Source organism: Mauremys reevesii, linkage group 13 (genome assembly GCF_016161935.1).
Source record: "Mauremys reevesii isolate NIE-2019 linkage group 13, ASM1616193v1, whole genome shotgun sequence".
Lineage (NCBI taxonomy): Eukaryota > Metazoa > Chordata > Testudines > Geoemydidae > Mauremys > Mauremys reevesii.
Genome location: NC_052635.1, coordinates 630,112 through 644,181, shown reverse-complemented (window position 1 = coordinate 644,181; position 14,070 = coordinate 630,112). Strand labels below are relative to the sequence as shown.

General features: G+C 46.7%; 1 gene segment (V, D, J or C); it reads right to left on the bottom strand.

Annotated features, from left to right (window-relative positions):
* Window positions 1–6,820: 6,820 nt before the first annotated feature.
* Window positions 6,821–13,775, bottom strand: LOC120380695. The segment is given in 4 exon segments: window positions 6,821–6,828; window positions 7,910–7,919; window positions 12,622–12,926; window positions 13,539–13,775. Coding segments are annotated over 4 exon segments (426 nt in total).
* Window positions 13,776–14,070: the final 295 nt, after the last annotated feature.

The following is a 14,070-nucleotide window of genomic DNA, read 5'->3' as shown; positions in this document are numbered from 1 at the left end:
AATGCCCCAAGCTCAGAGACAGACCGAGCAGACCCAACCTGCAGAGGGTTGACTGGGTAGAGACCCAGTCGGATGAGGGGCAACATTCCCAGGAAAGGGGGGCTGGCCGCACACCACCTGGGAAGGAGGGAGGAGGGCCCCAGGTCTGCTCCTCTTGGGGGCTGGATGCTCCAGACTCCAGGTTTTTGGTTTACAGGGTGGGCACGGGGCTTCCCCTCCAGAGCGAGTGCCTTGTTCCCCTGGAGGTGGATGGGAGGAAGGTCACTGGGTACTGGGACACGGGCACAGAGGTGACGCTGGCCCGGCCTGGGGTGGTGGCCCCAGATCGGATGGTGCCTGATACCTACCTGACCCTGAGGGGTGTGAGCGGGACCCCATTCAAGGTGCCTGTGGTGAGGGTGCACCTGAAGTGGGGGGACAAGGAGGTCCCCAAGGACGTGGGGGTGCACCCACATTTGCCCACTGAAGTGTTAATTGGGGGGGACCTCGAGGCCTGGCCAGGCAATGCTCGGGGTGCCCTGGTCGTGACCCGTAGTCAGAGTCGGCGCAGGGCACTGCGCTCTGACAACGGGGAAGGTACTCCGCCCGAGGCGCAGGACCCTGACCTGGTGGGGAGGGAACACCCAGGGACATGGCTCAGAGAGGCTGTGGCCTCAGACCCAGCCGGTGAGAGAGAGCAGATCCCCATCCCTGCCCCAGCGGCTGAGTTCCAGGCCGAGGTGCAGAAAGATCCCTCCTTGCGGAAGCTCAGGGACCTGGCAGACCTCAGTGCAGTACAGACCATGGGGGGAGGTGGCCGGAAAAGGTTCCTGTGGGAGAAGGGGTTCCTGTACCGACAATGGGCTCACCCAGGGAAGATGGAGTCAGGGGGGATCAGGAGGCAGCTGGTGGTACCCCAGAAGTATCGCCGCCAGCTGCTGTGCCAGGCCCATGACATCCCCCTCTCAAGGCACCAGGGAGCCTGGCGTACCCAGCAGAGGCTGCTACAGAACTATTACTGGCCGGGGGTCTTTGCCCATGTCCGGCAGCACTGCTGCTCCTGTGACCCCTGCCAGAGGGGGGGGAAGGCCCGGGACAAGGGTATAATGGCTGTAGGACCCTGGCCCAGCACAGAGGAGCCTGTCCAGAGGGGGGCCAGGGTCAAAAGGGGGGCTCTGAACCAAGAGAGCCCGAATCACAGCCCCCCAAACTAGAACGCAGGGAGAAGGCCCCAGCCCAGCTTGAACCCCAGGCGTACTGGGGTGGGGAAAGGGCACGAGCTGCATAAACCTTCCCACCGGCAAACTACGAGTGCCCTTGAGTCCCCCCGACCTACAGGGGGGCAGGAAACTGGAATGGCCTTGGGTAACTCTTCCCCCAGAACGGGGGGGACCCTGGGGCCTCTGTGGCAATGTAGGTGGGTTCGAACTTCCCCAGGTCACTTGCTGGAGTGACCCCGCTCAGTTCGAAGGGGGGAGAGGTGTGACGAAGTGGGACTGTTCGTACTGGGGGCTGGGAATGCTGTGTGCAGTTCTTAAGTATCTAGCAAAGCAAAGGGCCAGTGCAACCGAATGCCTGACACTCTGTCTCCTAGCAACTGACGGCCTGGGCACCTCCCCTGCGAAGGTGCAACAAAAAGTGTTGGAGCCAAAGGGATCATGTGACCTCCTGGCCCGGGAAAGAAGCTGAGCAGAGAGGAGGGGCTGGAGGGGGTTGGGCAGACTGGCTGGAGCTGGCTGGGGAAAGAAGGGAAGCACAGACAGGCCTCTGATCCCCAATGGGGGCTATGGGGCTCCTGGGGCCCCAAGATGGACTTAACAGGGGGATCCTATTATCTGTGCCTGCAAGACCTGTGTTGGACTGTGTTCCTGTCAGCTAAATAAACCTTCTGCTTTACTGGCTGGCTGAGAGTCCTGGTGAATCGCAGGGAGCCCAGGGGGGTGCAGGGCCCTGACTCCCCCACACTCCATGACAATCCGATATAAGTGAACAATTGAGTGGGAAATAAATGGATCAGTGGAAATAGAAATCTATGATATCACTACAAATGAACCCCAAGAATCTGTAATTGAAATTGATGGGTTCCATAGTGAAGTAGATATGATGGCTATTCCTGGAATTTGTACTGTGTTACAAGAAAGAGGGCCTGGGTTATTTCCTCTGGAAGAAGAGGGACTTGACCAGATCCCTATGGGATGGGACCAATAGTGCAGCAGCCATTTGGAATATTCTTAAAAGCCAAGAACATGATGAGAAATTGGGCCAACTAGAAAAGGTCACTAGCCTTATTGCTGGAGCTCAGCTAACCCAAGTACAGGCTGGAGTTGGTGAGTTACATGTCATTTCCACGCTTAGTTCTATGACCCAGAAGTTACTGACAGAGATGGTATTGACCATCACTGAGGCTGGGAAGGCATTGCAGTGGGATCTAGCTTGTTTGGGAATTCAGGATTTCCTGGTGACCAGCTGATGGCCATTCGGAGTGATCTTGAGCACCAGACTTGGCCCACTGCCCTTACAGACACATCAGGAACCATCTGATCTGTGGTCATGGAGACATACTTGGACACTTTCTGGGTGGAAGTGTGAACATTTACAGTGCTCCTTCCAAGCATATGGACCGGTTATGGGGGTGTGGGCTCCCACAAACCAAATCCTGCCGGGTCCATGGGGACGATGCATGTGGGACTGGATTATTCACCGTGACATCTGGGAGATTAGACCACCTGGTATACCTAACTGATTTATAGTCAGTGCCCCTAGAATAACACCTGGTATTTTGGATAGGAATAGGGAGTCAATGGACATTTTGGCTGTTAGAACCCCTACAGCTTCAGTGTATCCGTAACTGAAGTCAGGAGAAGTTGTCACTGTTCAAGACTACATTATCTGGGAGGGTAGAGGACAAGGAACTATCCTGACAGGACACCTACTTTTTTCAAGTTAGTGATAGCTGTGTGTATGTTAAAACCACCGCATTGCAAGATATACATTTTAATCTCATTACCACTGGAGTCAATCATATTGTTTACTGGCCTGCAGATAGAATTTTGCAAGTAGCTTTAGGTTCCAGATACCCTTTAATTGGACCATCTTAGTACCTGATCGATTTCAAGATTTGCTTCATTGTTACCAGAGGTTCAAAGAATCTCTGAAATACAAGGGCAAATTTATATGCTTCAGAATATATATCAAGATGTAGTGTGCTTTGTGACCAAAACTGTACAACAACCCCATTATATTATTGCTATGGGAATGTTATTGCTTGTATTGCTATTAGTTAGCTTAGGATTATGTTGTTGTTGTTGTTGTAAAGGATGTACTAAAAGTAATACCTTTCATGTCCATGCTAATCATGCATTGTCATTACATCCAATGAAAACCCCTAAAGACTGAAACATTTGATGTAGAATCTGAGATCCATGGCTTAATGCAAATAGAGGTTTGAAAATATTTGTTGTACTAGAAGTACAATAGGGGGAAGTGTGGAAGTACATAAAGCACTGACAGGGATTTGTAGGGGATCTTAATGCATGACAGTCTCTGTTAGCCAGAGTTAGGCTAGCTGTAATCCTAATAATGCGAGATTGGTAGAAGCGAGGATTGTGTGAGGCGAGCAGAAAAGAACTGTGTGAGACGTTGTTTTGACCTTGTGTAGATAATGTGTAGATAGACTGGCATCTCTCAGAAGTGAGAAAAACAAGATATCAGGATGACCTATGTATAAACAAAATGCAGCTGTTGCTTATTATTGTCTGTAACAAAAGTATAAATGCTGCTGTTGTATTTCATGCTGTATCTCTTGATCACACTTTTAGTTTTGAGGATCTCCTCCCAGACCTTGGGTCATGGTTTACAGGGCTCTTCCGAACAATTGTTAAGTGGATTATTTTCCTCCTTTTCTTTCTATGTGTTATTTGAATAATGATACCATGTGCCAAATGTCTGTGTAATGCTGTGACCAGAAGCTCTGCTGTCCAAAAGAAAACCCAGTATCTGTCCCTCCAGCTTGATTGCAAATTGCGTAACGAGCCTGACAATCTGGGCTTGTCAGGCCCGAAGGGGGGACTGTGAAAGTTACTGGTGGCCCTCCTTAATTGCTTACAAGCGGCCAGTAGGGGGAAGCAGAAGCCTCACGTACACAGTAACCTGAACTTTTGAACTATCTTTTCTCTTCTGCCTCAAAGCAGAGAAATCTTGCTCCAAACCAGTTTTCCCTGACCAGATAACAGAAGCACGGGGTTTGACACCCACCAATGAAGTGTTAACACAGCATGGTCTTTGTCTGAAAGTGCCTAAAAAGTTTGTGAAACTTATGTGCAGCACAGTTCTTTGTACCTGAGTACAAGGCTCTCCTTTTTTCTGCAGAATAAAGCAATCTTTCCTTATCCCTGTCAGGCTGTTATTGGCTCTCAGCTAGACGGACCCAATATTTCGGTAACAAGTTGAACCAGGTTTCGTTGGGTTTTTATTGGGTTGTTTGGGATGTAAGCCCCTGAGCTGGCTTTGGGGTTGAGTTTAACTGAAGTGAGTTAGGTTGCACTGGTTTGGGCTGGGTTTGATTGGATTGTGTTGGGATCGGTTCTGCTGGATACAGGGTTCAGCCAGGTTGGCTTGATTTAGGTAGGGTTGGTTTGGATTACACTGGGCTCAGGTGGACTGGATTTCATGGGGTGGAGGGAGGAGGAATGAACGCATGCCCACGTGTCTTGTTGCCACATAGGATGCTAAAATTTGTCTGTGTTTACAGCGTGTCAGTTACAACTTTATTGACAGAGTTCTTCTCCTCCTCTCTAGAAGGGTCAGACTTGTTATGGATATGTAGCATAAGACTGGGAGGAAAATCCTGATTCTACTTTTCATATGAAATTAGAGTAGTGACAAAATATTATTAAAAGTTAAACTAAATGTGTACCTTTGGTCTAACGCTTGTCCTTTGTGGCTTACCTTTCTTATCGAAAAATCTATTTTAATCCAAAGCATCTTCATTGATAATAATAAAAAAACCAGAGGAATATACTGTAGGGCAAAATGCAGGAACTAAATTGTGTTGGAGAGGATTAACAGAATATCAGATAGGAAAAAAACATCGTCTTTTAAAGAACAGATTTTACAAACACCTGTCAAGGATGATCCAAGTACATTTGGTCCTGCCTCATCACAGAGGGCTGGACTAGATGTCTCTCGAGGTCCCTTCCAGCCCCGTGTTTATACGATTCTGTCATATTGCCATAAACAGCCCCCCGCTCACTTATTGTACGAGCGGAGATGCAGTTCTCCCGCACTGTGGGTCTCAGAGCACAGTAATACACAGCGCTTTCCTGGTGAGAAACAGCCTCAATCTGGAAGGGAACCGTCCTATTAGCCATGTACAAAGATGCTGAGAATTTTCCCTGGACAAGCGCCTGATCCGGAGCATCAAATTTCGCTTTAGTCAGTATATGCTGGGGAGGCTGGTTCGGATACTGCCGGTACCAAAACAGATACGGGCTTGTGCCAGCGGTGGTGAAGTTACAGTGTAAAGTGACACTTTGCCCCTCTGAGACTCTCACTTCTGGAGGAGACTGGTCCACGGAGTCACTTTGTGCAAGACCTGTGGGGGAAAGAAAAGCTTTAAACATCGATCTATGCGTGGCTGGAACTTTTAAACTCAGTGCCACTTGGACCCCTCACTCCCTTGTGCTCCTGTGAAAATTTCAGCCTGTATGAAAATTTCAGCCTGTATATGTGTAGGTCTGAGTCACTCCTTAAAACATCTCTGTATTCCCAGCACACTGATGACTTAGTTCGTGATGCTAACCTGGCTGTCTCTTGGCAAAGGACAACAAAATTCCTCCTACGATTTCTTTCTTCGGAGACCGTTTTTTTTCTTTGTAAATGCCTTTACTTCAAATGAAAGTTTTTAGCCTCACCTGACTGAGGAAGCAGAAGCCAGAGCTGTACAGCCACGTACAAGAGCATTTTGCAGCTTCAGGTTATCCTGGTGTTGTTACTGAGATCTGCCGCTAGTTATAGAATATCTCCTCCTCCTCTGTTTCTGTAAATGACCATTCATGTCCTAAAGATGAAACCTGCTTCCTCCGTGACCTTTGTCTCCTCCCTCTCAGCTTGTGACGCTACACAACGAGGCAAACTCATTCAGCTTCCGATTCCAAATTACTTTAATACACACACGCAAAACATAATGTAAATTAAAATATGGATGCGAATGTGTGGCGCGCCCCCTTGTGGATATCAAATAAAACAACAAGAAAACCATGCGCTCATCTCTTGCGAAAATCTTCTGTCTCGGCTTTGGCTACACTTGCACTTCAAAGCGCTGCCGCGGCAGCGCTTTAAGCGCTAAGTGTAGTCAAAGCACCAGCGCTGGGAGAGAGCTCTCCCAGCGCTGTCCCGTACTCCACCTCCCTTACGAGCCACGTTCCCAGCGCTGGGGCTTTGACCACACTGGCGCTTTGCAGCGCCGCAATTTGCAGCGCTGGAAAAGGTGTGTTTTCACACCCTGCTGCAGCGCTGCAAATCTGGGGTCTCTCTCCAGAGGATTTTTTAAAATGAGGCTATTGTTTTGTCTGAATTATGGGAGGGTTACCGGTTTTTTTAAATTACCCCCCCCCAAAATACAAAATATTCCATCTTTGTTTCCTTGCTGTGCCACAAATTTCCTGGGTGACTTTTTGGGCAAGTCATTTAGGCTCTGATTATTATGGGTACTAAAGAGCCTAATGAAGCAAAATAGAGACTTATGGTATTTTAAAATCTATTAAATGCATAACTCTCACTGAATCCCTCTAGGCACCTATCGTCATCTTAACACGCTTAAGAGTTAGAGTCGCAAAGGGATTTAGGCGCCTAAAGTGGCAAATAGGTGCCTAAATCCCAGAATCAGGCCCCTCTGCTCCAATAGACTTTTTAAAATTATTTATCCACTGCGGAACAGCTTCAGCAGAAGACAATGAGGCTCCCCCTCCGCCCCACCCAGAACGTCCCATAGCCCAGTGAGTACCTTAACTATTGGGCTAAACGTTACAAGGGATCCCCTCCTTCCTCCCCCGCAGCTTAATGGAAAGAGGGTTTGCAAGTGAGACTCTAGACTAGAGAGGTCTTTCCCTACAGCCCAGATTTAGGCGCCTATCTCCCCGAGAGAGGCGGGGCTTAGCACACACCACTCAGCTTGGTATCTCCCTGTAGGCTAGTTTAGGGGAGGAGCCGCCTGCCTGCTGGCTTTTGTGGATCCCATTCGGAGGTGTCTGTCTCTCCCAGCTCATGGTATAGGGAGCTTGGGCCCCCAGCTTGAGTTTTGTGACTCCCAGAGATTTCGTAGGCACCTAAAAGCATGTTCAGCTTCACCGCACCCAAGTTCCTTGGTGAGCTCGCCAGACAAACCTAGAAACCTCACTCGGTACCTCACTTTCCCCATGTATGATAAAATGGGTGTAGTGACACTTCCCAGCATCACAGTGGTGTTTGTGAGACAAGTGCAGTAATGTTTGTGCAGTGCTGAGATTACACTGGCCTACCGTACGGACCCAGCACAGAGACCCCAGAAGCAGGGATAGGTGGTTAGTACAGTTTAGGACAGTAAAAAGGTAATAAAAAACTGATTTTAATATTAATCTGAACCCAAAATCTCAGTCATAAAGCCTAACTCAGAATCCTAATGCTCTCCATAACGCCTCACTCTGACCATAACCGACACTCGAATCCTCACCCCAAACCCTAACTTCTCCCTAACCGTAACGGAAAGCCTAAACATAACTGAAAGACATAAATCCACACCCTGTAGAGGCCAAACATAGGAGTTTATTATGCACAGCACTGGAATAGTGGCAGAGTGATTGATGGGAATGAAGGTGCGGGGTTGGAAATTACAGTATCCGAGGTAGAAGCCAAACTTGAACAGCTTAACGGTAGTAAATCAGGCAGCCCGGATAATCTTCATCCTAGAATATTAAAGGAATTGGTGAGTGAAATTGCAAGCCTGTTAGCGATAATTTTTAATGAATCTCTAAACTCGGGGGTTGTACCATCTGACTGGAGATTAGCCAATATAGATCCTATTTTCAAGAAGGGGAAAAAAAGTGACCCAGATAACTACAGGCCAGTTAGTTTAACATCTGTAGTATGTAAAGTCATGGAAAAAATATTAAAGGAGAGAGTAGTTACGGACCTTGAGGTCAATGGCAATTGGGACAAATTACAACATGGTTTTACGAAAGGTAGATCATGCCAAACCAACCTGATCTCCTTCTTTGAGAAAGTAACAGATTTTTTAGACAAGGGAAATGCAGTGGATCTAATATATCTTGATTTCAATAAGGCGTTTGATACGGTACCGCATGAAGAATTACTGGTTAAATTGGAAAAGATGGGGATCAAAATGAAAATCCAGAGGTGGTTAAGGAACTGGTTAAAGGGGAGACTGCAGCGGGTCTTATTGAAAGGTGATCTGTCGGGTTGGAGGGAGGTTACCAGTGGAGTTCCTCAAGGTTCAGTTTTGGGTCCAATCGTATTCAATCTATTTAGCACTGACCTTGGAACCAAAAGTAGGAGTGGGCTGATAAAGTTTGCGGATGACACAAAGTTGGGAGGTATTGCCAATTTGGAGAAGGATTGGGATATCCTCCAGGGAGATTTGGATGACCTTGTAAACTGGAGTATTAGTAATAGGATGAAATTCAATAGTGAGAAGTGTAAGGTTATGCATTTAGGGATGACTAACAGGAATTTTAGTTATAAGCTGGGGACGCACCAGTTGGAAGTAACGGAAGAGGAGAAGGACCTCGGAGTCCTGGTTGATCGCAGGATGACTATGAGTCGGCAATGTGATGTGGCCATTAAAAAAGCTAATGCGGTCTTGGGATGCATTAGGTGAGGTATTTCTAGTAGAGATAAGGAGGTGCTAGTCCCGTTATACAAGGCGTTGGTGAGACCTCATTTGGAGTACTGTGTGCAGTTTTGGTCTCCCATGTTTAAGGAGGATGAATTCAAACTGGAACGGGTACAAAGAAGGGCCACTAGAATGATCCGAGGAATGGAAAGCCTGTCATATGAAAGGAGACTTGAGGAGCTCGGTTTGTTTTCCTTAACCAAAAGAAGGTTGAGAGGAGATATGATCGCTCTCTTTAAATATATCAGAGGGATAAATACCAGGGAGGGAGAGGAATTATTTCAGCTCAGTACTAATGTGGACACGAGAACAAATGGATATAAATTGGCAGTCGGGAAGTTTAGGCTTGAAATTAGATGAAGGTTTCTAACCATCAGGGGAGTGAAATTCTGGAACAGCCTACCGAGGGAAACAGTGGGGGTGAAGGACCTCTCTGGCTTTAAGATTAAGCTTGATAAGTTTATGGAGGGAATGGTTTGATAGGATAACGTGATTTAGTCAATAGGTCAATAACGTGCGACCACTGGTAATTAGTACCGACGGTCAATTGTCATGAATAGTTAGTAAAGGGTTAAAAATAGTACCTGGTAGGCACCTGACCTGAGGACCAATCAGGGAAGAGAATTTGAAATTTCTAGGAGGGAACTTCTTCCCTCTGTTGCTGTGTGTTTTGTTCTTAGCCATTTTGGAATTACAAGGGTCCAGACGATTTAATCAAGTCTCTACCAGCTTTCACCTTTCTGAACTAATTTCTTCTAGTCAAGATAGTGAGTATTAGAAAGATACTTTGTGTCTCCATCTAATAATCCTATGTTTGCAATTCTGTGTGTTTGTTATTGATTATTCTTAATTCTGCCTGTACTGGTTGTACTGAGAAGGAGAGGGTATTCTCTCCAGAACTTAGCAAGGTTATACCCTATGAGTGTCCGGCTTGGGCTCATAGAGATTCTGTATTTTCTTGTTTTCTTTTAATAAATTCTTTCTATAAAGATTTGATTAAATCCCTTCTACTGTGGATAGGGGAAGGGGCTGAGAAACTCTCTCTCGGTGGTGAGACGGCTTATCTCCGGGCAGAGAAGGGAGGGGGAAGAGAGAATTCCTCCTGGGTTTGATTCAAGCAGTTTGAATCAGGTATCTCTTTCCAGTGGCTAGGAGAGAGGGAGGGGGGAGGTTTCCCTCGTGTGAGTGGATCTGTATTTCCCCAGGGAACGTCTCTGGAAAGAGGAGTGGGAGGGGGAATACAGGGGTGTCCCGGCCCACGTAATTGACCGAGGTGGTGGCAGCAAAGGGGGGACCTACCCTAGGATTTTGGGGTGGGGAAAGGCATGCGGGTCCTCACTTTGAAACGCCCCAGTTTCAAGTGAGGGTAGACTCTGACATCAATGTTGGGATATTGAAAGTCTTTTTCCTGAGTGTCTGGCTGGAGAGTCTTGCCCACATGCTCGGAGTTCAGCTGATCGCCATATTTGGGGTCGGGAAGGAATTTTCCTCCAGGGTAGATTGGCAGTGGCCCTGGAGGTTTTTTGCCTTCCTCCGCAGCATGGGGAAGGGGTCGTTTGCTGGAGGATTATCTGCTACTTGAAGTCTTTAAATCAGGATTTGGGGACTTCAACAGCTGAGTCAAGGGAGAGAATTATTTCAGGAGTGGGTGGGTCAGCTTTTGTGGCCTGCATCTTTCGGGAGGTCAGACTAGATGATCATAATGGTCCCTTCTGATCTTAAGTTCTATGATTCTATGATTCTATGATTCACTGGCGGAGTGTCACCTCGCTTATTAGGCTCAGAGACACTGTCAATCAATTGATTACAATTGAATATACAGATTTTCCATGGGCAGGAGAAAGTGATGGGATAGGCAGTTCCACACCCCGGGATAGGTTTTGCAGCAAGACAAGATAGCACATTAGCCAACGGTTAAAAGGTTACACAATGTCTCCGCCCATGGTCTCAAGTTAGCAAGTTAACATTTAATTAATACTTTGATAAAATGTTATTAGTATAATACTAATAACATTTTATCAAAGTATTAATTAATGTTATTAGTATTATATATATATATATAGAGAGAGAGAGAGAGAGAGAGAGAGAGAGAGAGAGAGAGAGAGAGAGAATTCTGATTTGGGGTCCATAGGAATGGAGCAACTTCTTTGATTGTCCAACAGGTACATTCCTAGGGGTTAAAGCAAAGAAACAGTGAAAGTATATGACAATAAAGATTGTCTCCTTAAGGCAGGGCATTGGTCCCTGGGAAGGGAGGTGGAAGGATGCCATATCTTATACTGACATGTGCCAACTTTTCATAAACTCAAGGTTGGATCTGTGGGAAGAACGTTCCCTACAGAAGAGACTGACACAATAGGAACAGGGATCCTTTGTTCAATTTGCAACTCTGAATAAGACACAATTATTTAGTTCTTAGTTCCAACACTTGGCAATTTGCTGACCAGGCCTATTTTAGGAAAACAAGATTATCTGTTTACTCAGCTTTCTCTTAGCTAATCACTATTCTCTAGGCCTCTGGTCTCTTGACCAAACTCTGGACTTTGGGTCTGAGTAAGAACTGGCACAATTCATATACCAGGTTGTTATATAAAATGCATATGGATTTTAACCCTTCAATAACCCTCACCCTAAACATAACTTCAGCCCCAGCCTTCAATCTAACCTAACCCTAAACAATAATCCTGAAACTAACTCCTTCACCCTAAATTTCTTCTAATCTTAATTTTAAATCTTACCCTGTCCCTAATCTTAAACATCGCCCCAGTCCTAAACAGAACCCTAAACATTAACTTCTACCCCTACTCTGACACTAAGATTTATTTACCCCAACCATAACAAACTATATACATACCCCGAACCTAATGCTAATCCTACACACTAATCTTAAATACTAACCCTTAATCCAGCGCTGGGCAAACTACGACCTGCGGGCCAGATCGTCCTGCCCCACTAAGCAGTGGACAGGGAGCAGGGGGGCAGTTGGTTGGGGCGGAGGTTGGGGGGACAGTCAGGGGATGGGGAACAGGGGGGATTGGATAGGGGTGGGAGTCCTGGGGGCCTGTCAGGGAGCGGGGGTGTGGATAGGGGTTGGGGCAGTCAAGGGACAGGGAGAAGGAGGGTTGGATAGGGGATGGGGTCCCTGGGGGCAGTTAGGGGTGAGGGTCCCTGGAGGTCTTGGTCAGGGGACAAGGAGGGGGGGTTGGATGGGTCAGGGATTCTGAGCTGGGCCGTCAGGGGGCGGGAAGTGGGAGGGGCCGATAGGGGCGAGGCCAGGCTGTTTGGGGTGGCACAGCCGTCCCTACCCGGCCCTCCATACAGTTTTGGAACCCCAGTGTGGGCCTCAGGACACAAAGTTTGCCCCCCATCCCCCTTAATCGGTCTAACTCTAATCTCCACCCCTCTAGCTCCCGGCTGTGCCCCAACCCAAAGCGTTAACTCTAACCCTAATCCTTAAACTGACTGTTATTCCAACCCAAATCCTTAACCTCAATGATACACATACATTTAACCTATGTTAGATAAAACCGTAATAACCTTTAATCCCTGACTCCTACTTGGAATCCAAATGCTACCCAGGGCTAGGGTAAAAAAAAAGAGCGAGGGGCGGGAAGAAGGTGAAGAATAAAACAAAGATATGAAGGAATAGAGATTGCACTCTGAGGTCTTGACACGCGAAATCTCAGCTATTTCAGCCCTTTGTGTTTCTGTCAGTCAGGGAGGTTTTTGTTCAGCTCCCAGGTGGCTTTGCTCACTGTGTCTCTCAAGGCGCAGTAGTAGACAGCAGAGTCGCTCACTTCGCTGGAGTTTTTCTCCAGGTGGAAGGATTTGGAGTCTTTCTCCAGTTTAGCAGAGAACCCTCGCCTGCGTCTCTTCTCCTCCTCGTCCGAGGCTCCATATTGTGTCAGCAACAGGCGAGGGGCTTCATGGGGATACTGCTCGTACCAGTAGAGTACAGGAGACCCAGAGTAACCATAGGTGCAATAAAGAAGCACAGGTTTTCCTTCATGGATGGGAACGGTGCCTTCGGGCTGAGTTACTGAGTCTGCATCTGTCCTTTCTGCAAAAGAAAAAATAAAATTGGTAATTGATCAGGGCTGGAAGTTTCATAGAATCTTAAGGCACTTGGGGTCCCAAACTGAACTGTAGATCGGCTCCTCGCTTTCTTAAAATCCTTCCAAAATCTCAGCCAAACATAACATGAAACATCCTCTCACGTGTGCCTTACTTCCAAAGCTCTCCTTCAATTTACTCCTACAATGACCTATCTTAAGAACGTAAAACCGGCCATACTGGGTCAGATCAAAGGTCCATCCAGTCTAGTATCCTGAATGCCGACGGTGGCCAATGCCAGGTGCCCCAGAGGGAGTGAACCTAACAGGTAACGATCAAATGATCTACCCCTCTTAAAAATGGTGTCCAGATTCCTTTTACTCTTAAGCAATTTACAGCAGAAATAAATAACCATTTACACAAAAGGAAGGAATCCATCTCTTTTTCACACGAATAATTTTCTATGTCCTTCTGTTGTGTCTCTCTCAGCTAATAGTTTCATATTTAGGCACTGAAAGATTGGAAGGTAAGAAAAATAGAATAGAATGTCTTGGCCGCTGCAAAAATGCAATTTAGAAATTGGAAAACAATAAAATAGTTCAAAACAAATTATACTCACTTGAACAAAAAAATATCAAAACCACGAAGGAGAAAGAGAGCGGCATGGCCGTTTTAACCATTTGTTGTTTAATAATCTTGCAAAATCTGCCCTTTTCCCACATCCACAGCTGTGTCCTTTTCTTTCCCTGATGCACAGAAGAGCAAAGACAAAAGTTTGCTTTGGATGCGATGCCTTTAAAAATATTATATTTCTGCTTTTGCAATAGCTTAGCAGCGGTGCCAGTTGTATGCTTGTGTCTCTTTTCTGTCTGCGAGAGACCTTGAACTTTTTCTGACCATGCCTGAGGAGAAGAATTACAGGAAGCTGCGGATGAAAGGAAACAGGCTCTATGCCGCAGACAAACGGAATAGGTCTTGCAGCGGTAACAGCGGCCCCTTGTGTGCAAATCTGTTAAGCAGTGGGGAATACATCGCAGCGCAGATGGAAAGCTTCCGTCGGTCTGGGCTCCACATTTGACGTTGTAGAGAGGATCTTTTATTTGTTTGTTTGGGGTTTTTTAAGGTCACTTAGTTTTATCCAAAATAAAAGC